Source organism: Vicugna pacos, chromosome 20 (assembly GCF_048564905.1).
Source record: "Vicugna pacos chromosome 20, VicPac4, whole genome shotgun sequence".
Taxonomy (NCBI): domain Eukaryota; kingdom Metazoa; phylum Chordata; class Mammalia; order Artiodactyla; family Camelidae; genus Vicugna; species Vicugna pacos.
Genome location: NC_133006.1, coordinates 17,937,462 through 17,958,641, shown reverse-complemented (window position 1 = coordinate 17,958,641; position 21,180 = coordinate 17,937,462). Strand labels below are relative to the sequence as shown.

General features: G+C 50.6%; 1 protein-coding gene across 2 annotated transcripts in view; it reads right to left on the bottom strand.

Annotated features, from left to right (window-relative positions):
* The window catches only part of KCNK5 (potassium two pore domain channel subfamily K member 5), a 36,314-nt gene extending 18,751 nt beyond the window's left edge, over positions 1–17,563 (bottom strand). Inside the window, exon 1 of one of the 2 annotated variants that reach the window (XM_006202039.4) lies at positions 17,054–17,563. In XM_006202039.4, coding sequence (XP_006202101.1) covers positions 17,054–17,239 — 186 coding nt within the window. In that variant the 5' untranslated portion in view covers positions 17,240–17,563. Of the gene's footprint in view, positions 1–3,193; positions 3,246–17,053 lie in introns of those variants that run through there. The other variant, XM_072945078.1, reaches the window with a different exon arrangement.
* Positions 17,564–21,180: the final 3,617 nt, after the last annotated feature.

Here is a 21,180-nt window from a genome sequence, read left to right as displayed (position 1 = left end):
CTGTCGGAAGACTGAGTCACAATTAGAGACAACAGCCAAGACCACGATGCTGACAACTGTGGAAAATCACTGAGCCAGATGCAAGGAGGGGTTTTGCCCTAAAGGGCAGACTCCCCATGCCCCAGACTCCTGGACACTGATCTTTCACTATACCAGTTGCACCAGGGGCTCTGGTCGCCAAGGCCCACATTTGGAGATCATACAGGTGAGACATAAAGGAGTCCCCAATAGTGTGGGAAATGGAAGGGAGCCTGGTATGTGCGATGTGTGCCCCCCTCCAGCCTTTGCTGCCCAGATTGTCACAAAAGCACCAAGACACAGCCACCTCTGCCTTTTCCACCCTGCGGGGCAGTTCCCCACCCAGCTCCCATCCCTGGCTGCCTGGGGCATGACCAGGGTGAGGAAACACAGAGCTGTCTGTGCTGAAGGTATGGAAAAGTACCGCCAGACCTCCTCGCACAGACAGGCTGGGCTGAAGTGAAGGAGGGTGTGGGGGTTAGAAAAACCTCCTGTCCTTCAGCCTGGGGCCCAGGACCAGGGCAGGCGGGGCCACAGGAAATGGAAACTCTCCTGATGGTGCAGCGGGAGACACTAGACTCTGAGACAGCCCTGTGGTGACACTCTAGAGGCAGAACCGGGACCATGCCTTCCACACACGTCCTCTCTTGCTCTCATTCACCAGGGTGGGATTTCAAGCAAGAGCATTTTCTTGCTTAAAACTGCACTGTGTGTGGCCAGGGGAGGCTCAAATACAGGAAAGCAAATGCCACCAGATTTCCAAGTCACACAAGGGTCAGCAGGGGAGCGAGACCCACTCCTCAAGTGGCTGCATCCTGTCCCCTCACGGAACCCCGTTTCCCAAGAAACACTGAGTAGCAGCTGGGGTGGCCGCTTCTCAGGCTGGTCAAGGGAGGTTCATTTACCCTCACATCTGCTGGCGATGGCCTCAGATCTGGGCTGCTGAGGGCTAAACCAGAGACCTGGCAGTGGGCTTCCAGGACACAGCCTGCCCTCTTCCCCATGCATCACCTCCCAGGAAGAGCAGGGTGAGAAGGACAAGATGGGAACAGGGCTCTGTCACCCTCACTCCCACCTCAGGGCCTTGGGACACTCCCCTCTTTGGGTCCAGCCAGGCACCAGCCACCAACCCTCATACAGAACCACCCACCCGACCAAGTTAGCCCAAGGAAAGATGGGACCAGCGTCCTGGACAAGCCTTCCTCCCACTACTCAGTCAGGGAGATTGACTCCTTAAGTATTTGCCAGGCACCGGCCAGGTACCCTGACGCTGTGGGCAAAGCAAAGGGAGGGCAAGGCACAGGCCCCGTCCAGAAGGACCTAACAAGCGATATGCAGGCAGGTGGGAGGAGTTACACGACAGAGGAAGACAGCACAAGAAAGCAGCAGAAAAGCCAATGGTGAGGCCAGGACAGTCTCGGGGTCTGTGCCATGCCCCCTTTCAAGTTCAGGTAACTGGGCACGAAGCAGGACAAGAAACCCAAACACAGGTTGGAGAAATGGAGGCTCAAAGACACTAACACACTAGACCAGAGCAACCTCCCAGTCAGATGCTCCCCTGCTCTGAAAACTGCCTGCCCCTCCTCCCTACCCCGACTCCTGCGTCTTCCACCTTCTCTGGCCTGGGACCCCCACCATGTAACCCTAGAAGTAACCCACAGATTTCATCAGTCACCCCTCCTCCCACTGTTTCTCGATTTATGGCAGGATGGTATGTTCAGTTTTCACCCCAAAGGAGAGATGTGCCCATGCGGTCCACAGATTCATCAGATCGGTGACCCTGAACCTTAAGGAACAGGCTTTCCTCCAGGGGATTGGGGTGGGCTGAGGGGCTGGAGTCAGAACAGGCACTTATAAGGACCTGAGACTCTGACCGACAATCGGAGATGCACCAAAAATGTCCCACTTTCTACAGCCTGGCCCCAGCTCCAAGAAAGGCAAGGCTGACCAGTGCTGCAGGACATGGGACACTAAGAATCAACTCCCATCAAATAAATACACACTCATCCTCGTCTGATGGGACTGAGCGGGCAGGGCAGTCAATAGACCCCAGCGGACCCATGCTTCCTATGAACCAGACACGTGGGGATGCTCCCTCAGGAGCCTGCAAGCTTCCCAGTGGGCGGGACTGGGTGGGACGGGGAAACCCCTCCTTTAGGTTCTTAGCGCACCACCCTCCCTGCTCCAAGGCTGCCAGCCAGCTCTACCCTCACCCACTCCAGAGCAGGAATGGAACTTGACTAGACAGCCGGAGAAGCTGCTGTAGCGTCAGAAGCCACAACAGATCGCATCACCAATCCAGCGCTGCAGAATAGAACTCTCTGTGCTGATGGAATGTTCTATAACGGAACAGTCCCATGTGGCTTCTGAGCCCTTGGAGTGTGGCTAGTGTGACTGAGGAACTAAACTCTAATTTTATTAATTTTAATTAAAAATTAAACAACCACAACAGTAACATCATGTTAAAATAAAACAAATTAGCGACCCGTGGGTGGTAAGTACCATACTGATGCAGTCAAACACAACACATCCTACCTAGGCAGGGTCTGCCTCCCTGTCCCCACCCCACCTCTGACCCTCGGCTTCACCCAGGCCTTGGGCCGGGGTCAGCAGCAGCCTCTTGACTCTGAATTGCATGCACAGTCCTGGGCTATCCCAAATCTTACGTGTGTTTGCATTTTTTGTTAAGCCAAGAGACAAAGCATGTCTTCTTGGGCCCCCGTGGGAACTGGAAGAGCTGAATGCACACAGAGGCCAAGACGATACTTGTCCGTGGGTCTCTGAAGGACCCCCTCCCTTGTAGGGGACACTGACCCCAACACTAGGGGCAGCCCTGGGGCTCCCCCAGCTCTGCCAGGCCTCTCCTGGGGAACCACACTCTCTTCCTGGTGACTGTCATACCACGTCCAATCTCCGACTTCTTGGTCTGCAGACTGAAAGCCCGCCTGGTTTCCCCAGTCTTGGAGACCCTTCCCCTCAAAGTGTTCAACAGCACTGCTGCCCAGGGAGTCACCTCTCCTGCAGTTAAGTTGAAAAATAATAATTCCAGTTTTCCAGAAACGACTCCAGTTTTCAGAGTATGCTCCGTTAAAACCACATTTATTTGTGCTTTGTGTGCCTCAAACATTAAAAATACCCAATATTTTATGGCTGGTGCTATACGCGTATATCTTACCCTTTCAGAAAGCTCGATTTCTTTGTTTTGAAGGCAATATAACAGCATTTCAGAAAACTGGGGAAGCAGAGAAAGAAAAAGGCATCAATAACTCTGCCTCCAACTCAGTGCTGCCTGCCTTCTGTTTTTACATCGCGTTTCTATGATTCAACGCTAACGCAGCACCACCCGTGAAACCGGAGTCTCCCACTGCCCCAGCCCCCGTCTTGTTTTTGTCTCACTTGCCGTCTGTCTGGCTCATGGCTCAGCCCCACCGAGAAACTCCAAAGAGAAGCTCCCAACTGAAGCACTGAGAACCCACCCTCACCCCAGGGCCTGGCAGCAGGTGCCCTGCTGGTCTGTCTGCGGGTCTCCCATTCCACAGGCCAGACACAGCCCACCAACCAGATCAGTCAATAAACGGGGATTAAACTGTGTGCAGAGCAGCGGGGGGTAGTGGAGGGAGTGAAGTGCACGTACCAAGACGGAAACTGGCTTAGGGAAGGGGAGATTTAAAGACATGTACACAACGACCCCAACAGAGCAGGTGAAACAGACAGTGGATCTGACCACAGGCAGCTCTGAGCCCCGAGGCATTCCAAAAAGAGAGGGCGTGCCAAAACTGAGACCTGTGAACTCTGAAACCCTGGCTCGGTGGAGACGGAACTTTCTAGAACAGGACCCAAAAGTGCCCCCACCCCAACCCATGACTCAGAGGTTGCCCTGACGTGGCGGCTAGGAGACAGCCCTGGGTCCAAGCAGGTGCGCCTCCCCAGAGAACCCATCGATCTGTCCCAACAGAGGACAGAGTATCCCCAGGGAACGGGGCACTGGGCACATGGTGGGCAGCAGGGTGAGGGCATGGCCCCCACTGGAAGAGTTAGGGACAGGAGTTATCCAGACTGGAGGTGAACTGTGATAGTCCTACCTTTGGGTTTTGGGGGCTGGTGGGATAGAGGCCAGAGGAGAGAGAGACAGCTTCATGGTTTGGGACGTTTATTAATCATTACCCTCTTACACAGTGCTAGGTTTGGGATCCAGTGGGGCACAGCTGAGGGCCCGGTGGGAGGGAGGGAGGAGGAGTGCAGACAAGGAAAAACCCCCAGTGCAACACTAGGGGGAAGGAAGTGCCCAGAGAATGATGGGGCTCAAAGCAAAGCAACCCCTAGGGTCAGGGGAGCCTTCCCTGATAGCCCCAGCTTATGACATTTCTACCTTTTAGCACCTAAGCCCCTACAACATGCCGCAGCCCTACTTAATACTAATCCTTAATATGCTCTGCAGGGACCCACCCCAACCTCAAAGACAAGGAAAATGTCAACTTCTTCTCACAATCCCCACAACCCTTCATCCAGCACTGGGCACACAGCTGGAGCTCAGGAAGAATCTTAATTGGCCTTAGTGAGCAAGTCCTTGGCTCAGAGAAGGACAGTGACCTGTCCTAGTCACACAGCAAGTCAGCTGAGCCAGGCCCAAGACCTGGGCTGTCTTCTAGTCCCCAGTCACTGGACCACTCATCAGTAGATCTCAGGACTGCGGCTAGAGTCTGGGAGGTGGAGGTGGGGTGTTGAAAAGCTGATAATCAGGACACCCTCCCTTTTCCTGCTCCCCAGGGGGTGCTGACAAGACATGACTGAATCAGCCTGCATCAGCTTAGCGCACTCAGCACTCTCCCTGGGCCAAAGGCAGCCCTTCCACCACTATTCCAAAGGGGGCGGGATGGCACCCTTCCAAAGCTAACACTGTCAGGATGCATTCCATGACCCAGGAGGCGAGAGCTTTATTTGAACAGGAGCTATGGGGAGGGAATGGGGCTGCCGTTCCTTCTCCTCCAGAGGTTCTATGAACAGGTGCCATCCTGAACCTAGGGGCATGGGAGGAACAAGAACCTTGCATTTGATACCAGGGGCACCCAAGCCAAAATAAACGTTCAATTCCAAGAAGGGCATGCCCCAGGGTCCCCGGGGTCCGGCATGCTGCAAAAGAGCCAGTCTCTCTGTCCCCAGTCCTGCGGGCCAACCTGAGTGGTGCTTACACGTCAGGAGCAAGGCGAGATGAAAGTGGTTTCCTACCAAGGTGCAGACCACAGTCCTACTAGGGGTTAGCCCTGGGTAAGCCAAGTGAGGAAGTGTCACAAGTGTAGGCTTAGCTGCCAGGGAGGCGGCAGGTAATGTGGGGACTCAGACAGGAACCCCATAGCCAAGGGGCAAATTGAGCCTCCCCCTCCAGCTCCCTGATTCTTTCTTGAGGGCTTGGTCCCTCAGTTCCCTGACTCACAAATCCTGCAGTGAAGGCCCAGGGTATGATAGGTCTGTAAGGATGACAGGGGAGCGGGTCTGGGGGACAGGGATGGAGGTGACAGCCCCTACTCTGAGCTGTGCCACCTACTTACCTAACCCAGATTTTCCTGCTTTAAAACTTTTCATGCTGAAAATGGCAAACCAACCTATATATGGTCAATATGGTCAGGAAATAGTGCTAGAACCCACAAAGGCTGAAGAGAGCAGGGCTCAGCCAGCAAGCATGCACGGAGCACTTCCGAGGAGCTGGGGCCAAGGGGGCCCAAGGAGAAGATCAAATCTCAAGGAGGGGCTGGTGGCCTAGTACTGTCAGGCAAACAGGCGCTGATTGAGGACACCAGGGAGTCTACATGGGGCAACTCTGCAGGGCTCTACTGCCGGACTCGGAAGGCCTGGGTTCAGGCCACGAAGCATAGGTGTGACCGTGAATAATTTATTTAATCTCTCGGCCTCAGTTGCTTTATCTGCAAAACGAGTTTCCCTTCAATGCCTATCTTCCCACTGTTGGGAGTCCACATGGTGTGGCAATGATTCCTGTCTGCCTCCCCTTCACCAGGTGCCAGCCAGGGTCACTGCTGTTGTGTGACTGCTGGAACGCCTCCCTCTGCCACCACTCGCAGGGTAATTTATCAGTGGACCTAGCCCTGAGTCTTGGTAAAAGTTGAAACTTGCTATGAGCATGCAGGGGTTTAAAATGCCTCCTTACCCTCAGGGGAGGGCCCGCAGTCTGTACAGTAGCTGACTGGGGTCAAGGGTAGGGCTTCAGAAAGAGCCGAGACTGCACAGGGAGCAGAGTCCAAATCACTTGGGCCACTGCAAGGACTGGCTCTGTCTGGGGGAGAAGCCATGGAGGGATTTCTGAGTCGGGGGTCCTAATCTGACTCCACTGGGATCCCTGACTGCTGCGGCAGTGAACACCTTCCACCTCCTGTGGCCACTGCTTCCAAGAAGCCTCCCCTACTTGCCCCAATTAGCTCTACCTACTCCTTTATTGTATTTCCCCATCCTGGTGAGCAGAGTAACCTTGGAAAAGTTATATAACCTCCCAAGGTCTGGGCCTTGGCTCCAGAGCTGTAAAGGGAGGCCAGTTAGATAACCACTAAGCTCCCTCCAGCCTCACATTTTATGATTTGCTGCCAGGAGTGGTGCCCAGAGCCTGACCCTCCTCCCCCATCAGCCACCCCTGCCAGCCTCCAATGTGGCTGGGCTCTGGGCTCCCAAGAAACCAGCCAACAACAGCTCCTTGGGCTCAAACACCTGGGAGCAGGGTCCTGTGATGGAGAAACTCCCTGGGGAACCATCAGCTCACTTCTGCCCCAGGCTCTGGATGGCCCCGAAAAAACCCTCCTTTCTGAGCCTGGCATTCACCACAATTTCAATCTTTGCTTCTTTTCCCAGAAAAACTCACCAGTGGGTGGGGAAGTCAGGTCTCAAGGAAAGGGTGAGCTGGGTGTTGCAGAAATCAGGCAGGCCAGGTTAGCGTTAAGTATAGAGTAAGCGCTGTGCACATCAAGGTTTTGATTTAAAGGCCACTCAAAAGGGAATTAGAGGTGGGGTGACAAATGGTGTGGTGAAGAAAGGCTCTGTGCCTGGGCAAGCAGAACTAGTTTAACCTGAGCTTGTTTCTAGATATAGTCCTTCCCAGCTTCTCATCAGGCCTCAGTTTTCCCATCTAGCAAATGGGATGACATTTCAATACCAGACCTCACAGAGGTCATATGAAGGTGCCCCAGATGAATGGGTCTGCAGAAACCCATGGCAAGGCCAAGGGTGGGGATTTGGGGAGGGTGCAAAGCCTGTGAATCTGCAAGCTTCTTAGAGATCACCCAGGTGCTGCAGGCAACACTGTGCAACACCCCAACTCCATCCCCTGAGGCCAACAAGGCCCAAGGCAGGCTCTGGTCATGCCAAAGGGCTAGGGACATGCCCTAATCCCCTGCAAACAGCCCAGCCTTCCTCCTCCCCCTCCTCAGAATGCTCTGAAGATCAAACAACAGTTCCCACAAGGAAGGGGCAGGCGGGGTGTTGCTTCCCTCCCCCAGCACATCCCCATGCCCTGGTGGTTTCCGCACTGTGTGGTCTGAAGACATTCCCTCAAAGGCAGGGATGGCTCATTCTCTCTGCAGCAGGTTTCACACAGGCCTTGGAATATAGGATGTGCTTGGAAAATATCTAGAGAAGGACTGGACCTCTGCTATGTCTCAAGTTCCTTGGAAGCAGAAACCACCTACTCTGGGGAAAGACAGGCCTGCTACATGTTATTCCCAGGGGAAAGGAGGAAAGGGGATTCCTGGAGATAAACAGACCCAGAGAGGAAGCTGCTTGTTTTGTAAAGTCACTCCAAAAGGAGAAGATAACAGTGAACTGGTCTTAAAGAGTAACTCAAGAGCTGGAAGCCATGGCGAATGTGCCCTCCACGCATGTTCTCCTGCCGTCTCCATGCCCAGTGAGATGGGCATCATTGCTCCAACTTGCTGATGAAGCCACATGCTCTGGGTTGCACAGCTTACTAAGGCAGTGTGACTTGAAAACCTGTCCTTGACCACCTGGCAACTTGGCTCCCCACCCCCCCAACCCCCCACCGCTGGAAGGGGAGGTAGGAGTAAATTTTGCTAAGGTGTTCTGCTCTCTGGGGCCAGAGCCTGACCTGGCTCAGTTCACCCAGGTAACCACCTTGGCCTTGCTTGGCCCCTCCTGAATAGACTTCCAACCCAAAGGTCCATGTGGCTCTTGGCATCCCCGCCCAGAGCCAGGCACACCACTGGGCACCGGAGGCCAACTGACATATTCTGGGCAAGCCACTTACTGAGCTAAGAACTGGGAGTGCAGGGCCAAGGCTGGGGAGATGGGCCTCGCCCACGCAGAGCTCCCGCTGTCTGGCTGGGCCTAATTTAACAGGTCCTCCAAGCCTTCTGGAATGAATGGATGAATTTACTCCAAGGAAGTGGTGTATGAAGAGGTGAAATGTGACCAGGGTCACACAGCACAAACCAGACTGTGGGGACAATCAGAGCCCAGTTAGAGTCAGCTATTCCCCCCACAGCGGTTGACAGAAGGGGGTCCCGGCCCCAGCTCCAGCCCCAAGCAGCGGTCACACAAAGGGAGGGACTCCACTGTGTCCTCCCTACCTGGGCCCCACAGGGCCAGCCACCAGGCTACAGGAACAGCCAAGCTGGCCCTGCCCCCTAGGTTACCCCCTCCACAGTTTCTCATCTAGCCTGGGGGCAAGCCTCTCCCTAATGGGAGGGGCCGGCGAGGCAGCTGTGGCCAGATTACAGTGCACCATGGGAGGTGACAACAGCCAGAAGTACACAATCCTGCCTAAATATTACAGCAGGAAACCCAAATATTTAGATAGAGGAGGGGAAAAACAGAATGGACACTTCAAAGCCAATCAAAGTGACCTGGCTACCAAGGGCCCGCTGAAAGGGGAGATGGGGGTGTCTGCCCCCAAGGAGGGCACAACTCTGACCCCACATCCTGCGTGACCACCCTCCAGGGAGGACACACCCGTGAGACCATCCAGACCCAAGAATCTTCCAGAAGGGAAAAGGTTTAACCAAGGCCAAGCAGGACAGAGCACACAAAGCCTTGCTCTCTTCTCCAGGGGGAGGGAGCAGGGCTCTGCTGGAAGAGAAGAGGAAGTACACTTTCCCAGCTTTCTGGTGCTGACCATTAACTCTTTTGAGGTGGGGGGTGATGGGTGAACTTGCAGGATATGGAAAATGGTGGGTGACTCTGGTGGGTTTTATCATCTGAGTCTCCATCTCCAGATTGGGAGCTCAATGTGTGGTGAGGCCTGAAGTGGGTGTCAGGAACAGCCCGCCCCCCCCCCCCAGAGACAGGGTACTGGGACAGTAGCTAACACACAGCAGATCACCAGCTGCATGTGCTAGGCATTCAGTCAACTGTGTTTATATAGATTCTGCAGGCAGGAGGGCAATACTGTGCTACTGTCCCACTTCACAGACAAGGAGACTGACTTGCTCAAGGTCATAACAGCTAATTAATCATCCCAAGATCCACCCTATGTACCCCAAGTTTCTGAAGATACCACATGTGCCCTGTAATTTCCCATCTCTAGGCCCTTGCTCCTTGTTTTTTCCATCTTTCCACCTCACTTACAGCAGAATGTTCAAGCCCCCATTCTTCTACTCTACAGCCTTGGGCAAATGACTGAACTTGTATGGTCTACTCTGTTGCTCCCCGGCCAGCAGTGCAGTGCCGCTAAGAGTCCCTGAAGCAGAGGGTTGCTGTGAGGACGATGAGATGATACACGTAATTGGTTCCCTCTGCCTGTGGCTGAGCAAGTGCTCAGTAACTGTAGCTGGAGTCACCCCCACCCTGGCCCCCAATCCCAGCCCACTCCCATCACATCCACCTCCTGGCTCTATCTCCATTCATGATCAGGCTCCAAGCTCTAAAGTCAGCAAGGCGGTGGGGAGTGTGTGTGTTTAGGGGAGGGGATCTGAGCCTCTAGAAAGCCATGTAGCCCCAGGCCCCTGGCCTCCAGTTTCCTAGACAACAGGCAGAGCTATAACACCTAACACACAGGACTGGTTCAATGAGATGCAGATCAAGAACTAGCCCAATGCCTGGCACATAGGAGGTATGAGCAGAGAGCTCACAGGGACTGCTGTTCAGGCCGCTTGTCCCTCCAGCCTGGCTCAGATCCCCGCTTCTTTAAGTTCAAGAGCAGAAATTAATCTCTCAGTGGTACTCGCTTGGAACCTCCAGGTGTACCCACCAACATCACTCAGGTAGCAAGCTCCTTACCTTTCCTGAGGTTAGGGGCTCCCTGAGGGCAGGGGCTATGTTTTGTTCAGAGCCAGATCCCCTACAGGCCAAGGAGTTCCACAAGCCTCAGCAAACAGGAACTGAATCCTCTGAGGCCCTCTGACCCTCGTCTGTCTCACCAGCCTCACCATCTGCAACTCAGCACTCAGCACCAGGACTGTATTTCCCCTCATTTCACCACCATGGCCCCGTTTCTCTCCCCAGCTAGACTGAGCTCCCCAGGACTAAAACCCCGTCTGGTTTCTGAGGCTTCAGCACACACAGAAATGACAGCTGACAGAGAAGGACCCTCTCTGAGCCCCTAACTTTGCCCAGGTCTCTGAGATTCGGGAACCAGATTAACTGCTCACAACAAGTGGAGAAGCCTCAGGCAGCTGTGCAGAGCTGGAGTACACCGTCCCCACAGTTACCTAAAGGGGCAACTAAGGTACAATCTGGGAAGGTCATCAAATGGAGGGGACCCATACCTGGACCTCCAAATGGGGCTCATGGAAGGAAGAGAGGTGCCCTGACTGGAAGATGGGTGTGAGGGAGCGTGGATGGGCTTTTCGGGGGGCTGTGAGATGTGTGAGCTTTGGCGGAAAAACCCCCCTCCATCACATCGGAAGGAGAAAGGGAGGAGGCACCCTTATCAAAACACCCAGGGGTAACAGGATCAGCCCACAGAAATGCCGTTAATTTAGAGTAGAATATTCCACTTCTTTTAAGTTGCAAACAGCTGTGAAATAAGAGAAAATGTTATGAAATGTGTTCACTCCCCTACATGAAAATTGCAAAAATCTGGTGAGTTCAAATTCTTTGGCTAAACCCAGAGAGCTTCATCGTCTGACCCTCACCGTCTGCTCTGTGGCTGCAGCTCAGGACCATCAGGCAGTTTTACACCTCCCTGAGGGCTGTGACCAAGAAAGATCCACCACCCTCCCTTCTTTGTCTAGCTTTTTACAAATCTGCATGACACAGACCCAGGAGCGGGACTGCTGGATCCTATGGTCGTTCTCATTTTGATTTTTTGAGGGAACTCTATAGTGTTTTCCGTGGTGACTGCACCACTTTACACAAAAAGACAAATACTGTAAGGTATCTAAAGTAGTCAAATTCACAGGAACAGAAAGAATGGTAGCTACCAGGGATGAGGGGGTGGGGGTGGGGGGGCTGTTTAATGAGTCTAGTAGAGTTGCAGTTTGGCAAGATGAAAAAATTCTGGAGATCTGTTTCACAATAAGATGAATATACTTAATGCTACCGAACAGCACTCAGAAAAGGTGAAGATGGTAAACTTTGTTATTAGTTTTTCCTATAATAAAAAAAGGAATGTCATTTCTTCTGCTCTCAGAAGGTCTCCCCGATTCTATGCCCACTACACTTGGGCATGGATGGCCCCATCACATAGTAGGCCATCTAAGAAGAGGTCAGTGGCAGCAGCAGCTAATGCTTCATGAGCACTTACTATATGCCAGGCACTATTCCAAGCAACCTATGAGGGTGATATTACGGCATGTCTTCAGAGGCCACCCATAAAGGCCATCCGATATACTGCTCGATGGTAACTCAGCAACAGCAAGGGGCCTGCAGTGGTGAGTCAAGTGGCACTTGGAGAAAGATCCCTGCTGAGGCAGGAATGTCCTCTTATCCATGTCAACTCATCCTTGGGGAGGACAGACAGACCAGGACTCTTGCATCTTATGACCAGGGACCAGGGGACTTTTGTGAAATCTCCAGGGAACTTCTCCTCCAACTTCTCCACTCCCCAAAAGGAACATCAGGACGTGAACCTATTTCACATGCATTCCTAGATTCACCTACCTCACTATCACCCCAGATCAGGCCACTCAGTTCTTGTCAACCACTTGGATCAAGCATCCCAACCTGTACAAAGACTCTCTTGGGGGCTTATCTCAGGAACCCAGCTTTCTTGCTCCCCAAAGCCTTGTACTTCCCTGCCCCCTGCCCTCCACAACACCCGCCCCCCCCCCACATCTTCCCCCACCACACACACAGAGTTCAGAGGCTGAGGCCAATCTAACAGCAAACAACTAAGTTCAAGATGAAAGCTTGGCCTGAGGTCAGAGCCAGCCAAGCACAGCATCCAAAACCAGAGGGCTGTGTTTCTTTTAAACGCCTGACTGTAAATAGGGCAAACCCCCAGGAAAATACTTAGAAGCAGCCGTCATCACCTCCCTTGCACCCCTCCTATAGGACTCCCCCACCCTCACTAGAACCTTTCAACACTAGCTAATCTCTACCCCCAGTAAGTCTCTATTACCATGCCATCTGTAACCGTCCTAAGGGCCCCAGTAAAACTCTCAAAACGATTCAATAAAAATTCACCTTCACTGTTAAACCTCTAACCAGAGTAGTTAACTAAAGCAGATATATTAATTTGAAATTTTTTTTTTCAGTTGGCTGCTTTCAACTTTGAGCGAAACTTAAGTAAGAAAATAAGCCTTTAGGAAGGAAGCTCTTTCTTCCATTCCCTCTCAAAAACCCAACTTCTCCACTTTCCACTTCTGCAGTCCTTGACAGTGAGAGTTCAGTTTCTAACGAATGACCCAGAGGCCTCCATGATCCTGGATAATCAAAAGATCTATTGTGTTCCTTTTACTTACAAAGGCTGTTAAGCGGACCAGTGGGCTTTACAATTTCCAACAAGGCTGGAAACAAAAGGGGTTCTCACGTTAACCCTCAGTTCTCCAAAACAGTCAAGTCACGTGCCTGTTCTGAGCATTCTGGTCGGAGGTAATTCTACTATATGACCCACAGTCGTATTTTTTAATTTTAGGAGGAGGATTGGTGTTAATAACAGAATGTCAGAACCTCAAAATTGTGATTAGCCTTACTACTATAGACTGGAGTATGTGTGGGGTAGTACAAAGGGTCCAGAAAATAAAAGGAGAGAGATTTGGCACACACGGAAAACCTGTAGGATAACGCAGTTTGGGGCTTAGGTGAAGAAGGCCTGCGGGATCCAAGAGCCTTCTGGGAACTGGTCAGCTATGTGAGCAGTCTAAGAAAACTCAGTTAGGGATAAGGTACCCCAGGGAAAGGCAGGGCCTAGGGTGACCCCTACTGCACCCCAGGAGACAAAGGACTGAAGAGACGCAGCATGAAGCCTGCAGTGTCCCTCCCCACCCTCTGCTAGGATCCTCTCCCCTTTCCTTTCTTCCACTAATTCAGCTTTGCAATGCCTTGCCCACTGTCCAGCACACAGCAGGTGCTAAATAAATGCTTGTTGGCGAATTCCCATCTACTTTGGAATATAACACACTTCAGTTTGAAACCTGACCCTGCCCTGTAAGATCCTGGGCAAATTATATTACCTTTCCGAGCCTCACTGTCCTCATCTATAAAAGGGAGTTGTAAGCAAGGCTAAATTAAAGAATGTATGGAAAGTGCTTATTCAAAGTTCTGGCAGACCTGGAGCCCTCAAATCCTTCCCATTTCTGATCCCGGCACACCAGAGGTGAAGGTTGAGAAAGGTTCATAGTTCCCCTCCATCCCAACCCTCTGCTTTTTTGTACTTCCAAATGAGAAGCAGGGTGGGGTGGACTTCTGGAAGGGAGGAGGCGCTGGCTCAGCCAGGCACAACACAGGAGACGCCTGCATGCCCGTGCCTGTTCCAGGGGAAATAGAAAACAGAATTTCCCAGCAGACCAGAGTCCAGCTGAACCAATTTACTAAGTTCACTGACAGACCAACCATTCAATGATTTCACATGGCCAAGGAGGAGGGCAAGGGTGTACAAGGAACAGGCTCTGGAGGCAGACTGTCCAGGTCCCAACCAGACTGTACCCTCCTGTTAACTTCCCTGAGCTTCAGTTTCCTCATCTGAACACTGAGGGTTGCTGTAAAGAGGACCTGATGAATGCAGGTGCAACACTTAGCAAGTTGTCCTGGTCAACGTGTCCTCAGTGTGTGCACCAGGGGAGATGCGCTGGCCCTCCTCAGTCACACCTGCCCAGTGCTTCCACTTTACTTGACCCTCATTTACAGACCCTCATTTTGCTGATGAGGAAAAAGAAGCAAAGTTGATGGCTTGATCCGTAAATGGCAAAAGCAGCCTGTGGCCTCTGTCATAAAATGCAGATTACCGCCCGCCCAACTCGCCAGGCACTCAGTCAATGCCAACTCTCCTCAGGGGAGCCTCTGCTATTTAGGAAGAGACTAGGGGAGCAGGGAACTGAACCGGGAGAAGCAGCCTTGAGAGCAAGGGTTCAAGATGGTTCTGAAGGCAGGAAGGAGGGTGACTATGTGGTCCGAGGACGGTGGAGCACTGAGCGCTTGAAAATTAGCCTCTGTCTCTGATCAACCACAGCAAGAACAAGAAGGAAGCACCTGACAACTCAGGGACTATTTCCAAAGAGCGAAAGAAAGGTGTCTTAACTCCCTTTCTCATGCCTTTGAGAGCAGGCACATAATTTCCACTCTAAGAAAAACCCCAAACCATACTGCACCCTCCTCCGTTCCAACAGCCCTTCCCAGGAACTGGCTCCCGCCCCAGGAATTCCTAATAAGGACCCTTTTAGAATTACAAAGGTGATTTAGAACCTGATAAAACACAGAACCTCAGGTGGAAAATGCCAGAGTAGCCAGATGGGAAAGAAGATTTTTGAGTTTTTGTTTTTCCTTAAACCAATTTCCTGAGCGCCTCCAAGTCGCAGATCAAAAAGCAGAGCAAGGCAGGTTTCTGCAGACTGAAAATGATGCTAGCAAAATGCCTCCACTGGTCTGTTTTCATTTCTGGGGGTTTTTCTTATGAAAGGAGGGGACTCACCACGTTGGAGATGGCTTGAGAGTTTTTTTGGCCGGAGATGGGGACAGGCCTGTCCATAAACATCTCCAAATCAGACTGGCCTGATGCCCAAATCCTTTTCCTAAAGTTACCTGCCGGCTCAGAGGTGAGGGGGTTGGTAATCATTGGCGGGTTTAACAGGACCTCAAAATACCAAGTGTCTTGCATACTCCAACACCTTAAGAAAGCTGTCTAATCTCCAAAGCTATAACCACCAGCTGCACCCGGCTGCCTCTCCCCAACCCCCCTCCTTTTCCCTTCTCCTCATGTTTTGAAGTTTATTTTCCCACATTCAGCCTTGAATTCTTTCCTTCCTTCCCCTGCAGTGGCGGAGGAGCAGCAGAGAGGGAAACACTTCGAGGGCAGCTCAGATTCTTTATCATCGCCACCTGCCTTCTTCCCCTCTAAACAAAGCCCTGGAGCAAACTAAACAACAGCTCGTTCTCCAGAGGAATTGTTTCCTCAAGGGAAATTATAAAATGATCCCCCCTCCCCAACACACACACATACAGGGCAGATACCCATCCCAAGGAAGGAGCAGCAGCCCAGAACTCCAGATAATCAGGAGCTACACCACCCAGCTCCCATCAACCTCACCTCCCACAGGCCTGTATCCTGGGAACTGCTCCCAGACGGGAGACTCCCCACTAACACCCTACCTGTGGGCCTAAATCTCCCCTTCCACTGGCCCCAGAGAGAACAAGTCTTTATTTGCTTGGCTGCCAATAGACACCTATATGCTCACCTGTTGGAATATATATCAATTTGGGGGCAGAAAGGGAATACCACAGATAAGATGCCTTCACGTTTTCCAATGCTTCTAACAGTCCAGGGCAAGAAAGAGAGATGAAGACGAAGACGGGTTCATTCCCATTTTACACATAGGAAAATTGAGGCCAGGAAAATTAGAGACAACTACCCAGCCATAAGGTATTGGGGAACTGCTGTAGATTAAATATTGTTCCTCATTTAAACCTCCTTTCTGGCATCTTTTACCCCAAGAGAAATGTAATACCTTGGACAATTTACTGCTACTCCACCTCACAAGCTAGAGCCTTCAACTGCTCTTACCTGGGGTCTGGTCGTTCTCCTGGAGAGAGGCCGTTAGTGCAAGCCAAGAAGGGAGGATGGCTGAGGCCAAGAGCCTCCTAGAAACTGAGGTAGAGGACCTCGGTCGCTAAACTGGCCCAAGGTCAGCCCCACAGTTTATCCAAGTGAAGCCAAAGCCACCCATAGGGTATATGAACCAATGCCAACATGCACCCACCTTCCATTCTGCACAACCTCTCCTTCCCCACGCCCCTATCCCCCGAAAAGGGACTCCTCGGGTTTTGTTCTTTTGTTCAGCCTGTTATTTTCACAGTTTAACTCCAAGCCCTTCGGGGATGTCTCCGCGAGATAAGCCTTCCCGGAAGTCTGCGCGCGTCCCCAGCATTCCAGCCACCAGCCCCCATCCCAGGGTCTCAGGCCAGACAGAGTCCGGGACCCAGATTCTGAGCCCTGCGGGGTAGGGGGAGCCTCGCGCAAGTCCTCGGGGCTGGTGAAGAAAACGAGAAAGAAGCCGGCCGGGTGCCCCGGAGAAGGAAGGTGGAGACGCGAGGGGTTGGCACCCCGCAGGGCTTCCAAACTCTAAGACCGTCTCCAAGGAAAGATAACGCCTTTATCAGCCCCACAGCCTCCTCCAACCAGAGAGGTACCCGCACACCCACACCGAGCCATGGGGCTTGGTTCACCGAGGGTCAAAGCTAAATTAAATTCTTCCCTCCGGACAAATTGGATGCCAAAGAGTCTCCGTGCTCACTGGTGACTCCTGTGTCCACGCGTTGAAGGACAGATTTTCACCAGTCATACTCATGGTGAGACATCCTCTCCCGTCACCCTCCAGGACCACCCACAGGGATTTAGGGTCATCCAAAGCTGTGAGGGGCTCCCCTTCAGCACTCCTAAACCTCCAGCCAGCTTCAGGTGTATGCAGAGGTGGTGGCGGAGACTCACCTGCAGGATCTTGTCTAGGCCCTCCTGGCCCAGGCACGGGAACTCCTTGAGCAGATGCAGTCTCTGTGTGTAGTAGTTTTTCTTGGCCTCTTTCCAGTGCGGCTCCTCCAGCACCTCGAAGATCGCCGCCCCGATAGCCAGGTAGAAGATAATGGCCGAGGTAAGCAGAGGGCCCCGGTCCACCATGGTTCTCGAGAGGCCGCCTCCTGTAGAAAACCTCCCTTAACCCCAGCAGAGCCCGGTCCACGCGCCCTGCAGCCTCTGGAAACAGCTGTTTGAATTTGGAGCTCCGCATGCGCAGTGCCCAGTACCCTCCGGCGCCGCTGCACTGACAAAGTTGCTCCTCCAAGTTGGCCCACTGAGTGCGGGGAACTGTGCGGACCCTTCTCACGTGGGCCAGGGGTGGGAAGACACCAAGGGGGCCGAAGGGGCACCCTGGATCGCAGAGGCGAAAGGAGCTGGAGGAACACGGAGCCGCACTCAAGGACAGACACGTGGGACAGTGCTCCGCGCGCCACAGCAGTATGAGCGGCGCCCGCCTCCGCGCGCCTCTTTAACCCGAGCCCTGCGCGCTCTGCTGGCGGAGGAGGGGCCCGTTGGGGGCCCGCCCCTGTGCAGGCCCCGCCCCACCCAGACCCCGCCGCGGGCCCCAGAGTCACCGCTAGGTGTGCGCTGGAACTAGCCCAGGGCTCGCTGCGCTCCCCACGGCCGCAGCCAGGGTAGGCTGCGCGCCCCGCCTGTCCCAGGGGTTGTGGTCGCCGAGACTTGAGTTTTTACTAGTGCTGGTGTATTAACGAAAATGAATGTGTACCTAATGACTGGGGTCAGGAAGTTATCAATATTGTTACTTTCATTGCAAGTCAATTTTCATACTGATGTTTCTGCCCAGAAAGCTTGATTCTCAGTCTCTTTCTGTCTCACACACCTTCTTGTAAGACTGGGGAAAGGACATTAGAAAGGGACTGGAGAGGCTGTAGAGAATCAGAGGTTATCAGGAACTAAACCAGCCACAAGGCCTTAACTCCACCCTCTCACCCCATTCTCACTGGCGCTGGTGAGACCACCCCCCACCCCCGCAACACACACACACATCGGGGAAACAGCAGTCAGAAGCAGCACTCACTGTTCATACACCTCCCCACAACCACAAGCAACTTCGACTCTACAGGAAACACTTGACCTCTTTCATACTCCCAAGCTTATTTAAAATTGCAAACACCCACCACCACCACCACCACCACCACCACACACACACACACACTCCTTATCCCCCTTATTGGCCTTATTTTCTTCCTAGCACTAAATTCCTTCGGATATCCTATGTAATTCTAATATACTATATAACACTGAAATGATGACCAGCTGGGGGCAAAGTCTGGATTGTTGGATGATGTACCTCCAGTGCATGTTACATAGTAAACACTTGTGCAATGGAGTAAATGAATTTATGAATTTGTCAAAAGCACACACCCAATGGAAGTCCTAGCTAGAGCAATTAGGCAAGAAAAAGAAAGAAAAGGGATACAAACTAGGGGGGTAAGGGGGAGAAGTAAAACTGTCACTATTTGCAGATGACATGATATTATGTATAGAAAACCCTGAAGACTCCACCAAAAAACTGCTAGGACTAATCAATGAATTTAGTAAGGGGCAGGATTCAAAATGAATACACAAACATCTATTGTGTTTCCATACACTAATAACGTACTATCAGAAAGAGAAATTAAAAAAAATTCTATTTATAATTGCATCAGAAAGAATAAAATACCTAGAAATAAATTTAACTAAGGGGGTGCAAGATTTGTACACTGAAAAGTGTAAGTGTAAGTGATGAAAGAAATTGAAGAAGATGTAAATAAATAAAAAGATGTCCTGTACACAAGGATTGGAAGAATTACTATTGTTAAAATGTCTGTAGTACCCAAGCAATCTGTAGATTTAGTGTAATTCCTATCAAAATTCTAATTCTGGTATTTTTCACAGAAATAGAACAAACAATCCTAAAATTTGTATGTAACCACAGAAGACCCTGAACAGCCAAAGCAATCTCAAGAAAGAAGAACAAAGCCAGAGGCAACACACTTTCTGGTTTCAGACTATATTCTGAAGCTACAGTAATCAAAACAGTAAAGCATTGGCATAAAAACAACTCATAGACCAATGGAAAAGAAAAGAGGGCCCAGAAATAAACACACACATATGGTCAATTAATTTACCACAAAGGAGTCAAGAATATACAATGGAGAAAGGATAGTCTCTTCAATAAATGGTGTTGAGGAAACTAGACAGCCACATGCAAAAAAGAGTGAAACTAGACTGCATTTTATACCATACACAAAAATTAACTCAAAACGGATTAGAAATTTTAATGTAAGACCTGAAACCATAAAACTCCCAGGAGAAAACATTAGGTTGGTAAGCTCCGTGACACCAGCCTTGGCCATAATTTTTAAAATCTGACTCTAAAAGCCATGGCAACAAAAGTAAAAATAAACAAGTGGGACTACATTAAACTAAAATGTTTCTGAACAACAAAGGAGATCATCAATAATGAAAAGGCAACCTTCTGAATGGGAGCAAATATTTGCAAATCATATATCTGATAAGGGGTTAATATCCAAACTATAAAAAGAACTCATACACCTCCATATTGTCAAAAACAAACAACTTAATTAAAAAGTGGACAGAGGATCTGAATAGGCATTTTCCCAAAGAAGACACACAGATGGCCAACAGGTACATGAAAAGATGCTCAACATCACTAATCATTAGAGAAATGCAAATCAAAACCACAATGAGATATCGCCTCATACAACAAGTTATCAAAAAGGCAAATAACAAGCATGGGCCTGGATATGGAGAAAAGGGAACTCTTGTGCACTGTTGGTTGGAATGTAAACTGACGTAGCCACTATGGAAAACAGTATGAATGTTCCTCAAAAAGTTAAAAATACAACTACTATATGATCCAGCAATTCCACTTATGAGTATTCATCCAAAGAAAATAAAAATACTAACTTGAAAAGTTATATGCACCACGATGTTCACTGAAGCATTGCTGATAACAGCCAAGACATGGAAACAACCTAAGTGTCTACTGATGGATGAATGGAGGAAGAAATTGTGGTGTATGTATAAATAGAATACTATTCAGCCATAAAAAAGAAAGAAATCTTGCCATTTGTGACCATATGGATAGATCTTGAGGGCCTTATGCCAAATGAAATAAGTCAGACAGAGAACACACATATCATATGATCTCACTTATATGTAGAATTAAAAAAAAAAAACAAAACACCCAACAGACTCATAAATACAGAGAACAGGTTGCTGGTTGCCAGAGTTGGGGGTAAGAGGGTGGATGAAATGGGTATAAGTGGTTAGAAAGTACAAACTTCCAACTATAAGCTAAGTAAGTCATCAGGATGTAATTACAGACAGCATGGTGACTATAGGTAAATAATACTGCATTGCAGATTTGAAAGTTGCTGAGAGAGTAAATCTTAAAAGTCCTCATCACAAGAAAGAAAAAAAATGTAACTGTGTATGATGACACATGTTAACTAGACTTACTATGGTGATCATTTTGCAATATATACAGATATTGAATCATTATGGTTGTACACCTGAAACTAATATAATTATGTCAATTATACCTGAATAAAAAAATTAACCAAATTAAAAACAAAAACAAAAACAAGCAATAAAACTAAACCAAAAACACACCCAGGATATTTCTCACTCACTTGGCTGCCATTTACCAAAGGTTCGTAGACTTCAGGCAGCATTGCATCTTTTCCATGCATCTTAAGCAGGCCCTGTCATTTCAACCACTTTGCAGTGAGGAAACTGAAGATTGAGTGGATTAGTTTGTTCAAAGTCTCTCAATCAGCAACAGCCAGAAGTTGCAGGCGGGGGCACGCTCCCTCCAGCACTCTGTATCAGGGGCTGGCCCTGACCCTCGGGGGCATCTGTGGGGGCAGGTGGAGCAGTGAGCTAAGTCCCTGTGCGCTGACCCCTGGCCAAGGCCTTCTTTCCTGTGGGGGAAGAGAGGGGGTGTTTGCTGAGGGGATCAAAAGTTAGGGTAGTTTTTCCTTGAGGGTGGCATCTCTGGTATCTCCAAATCA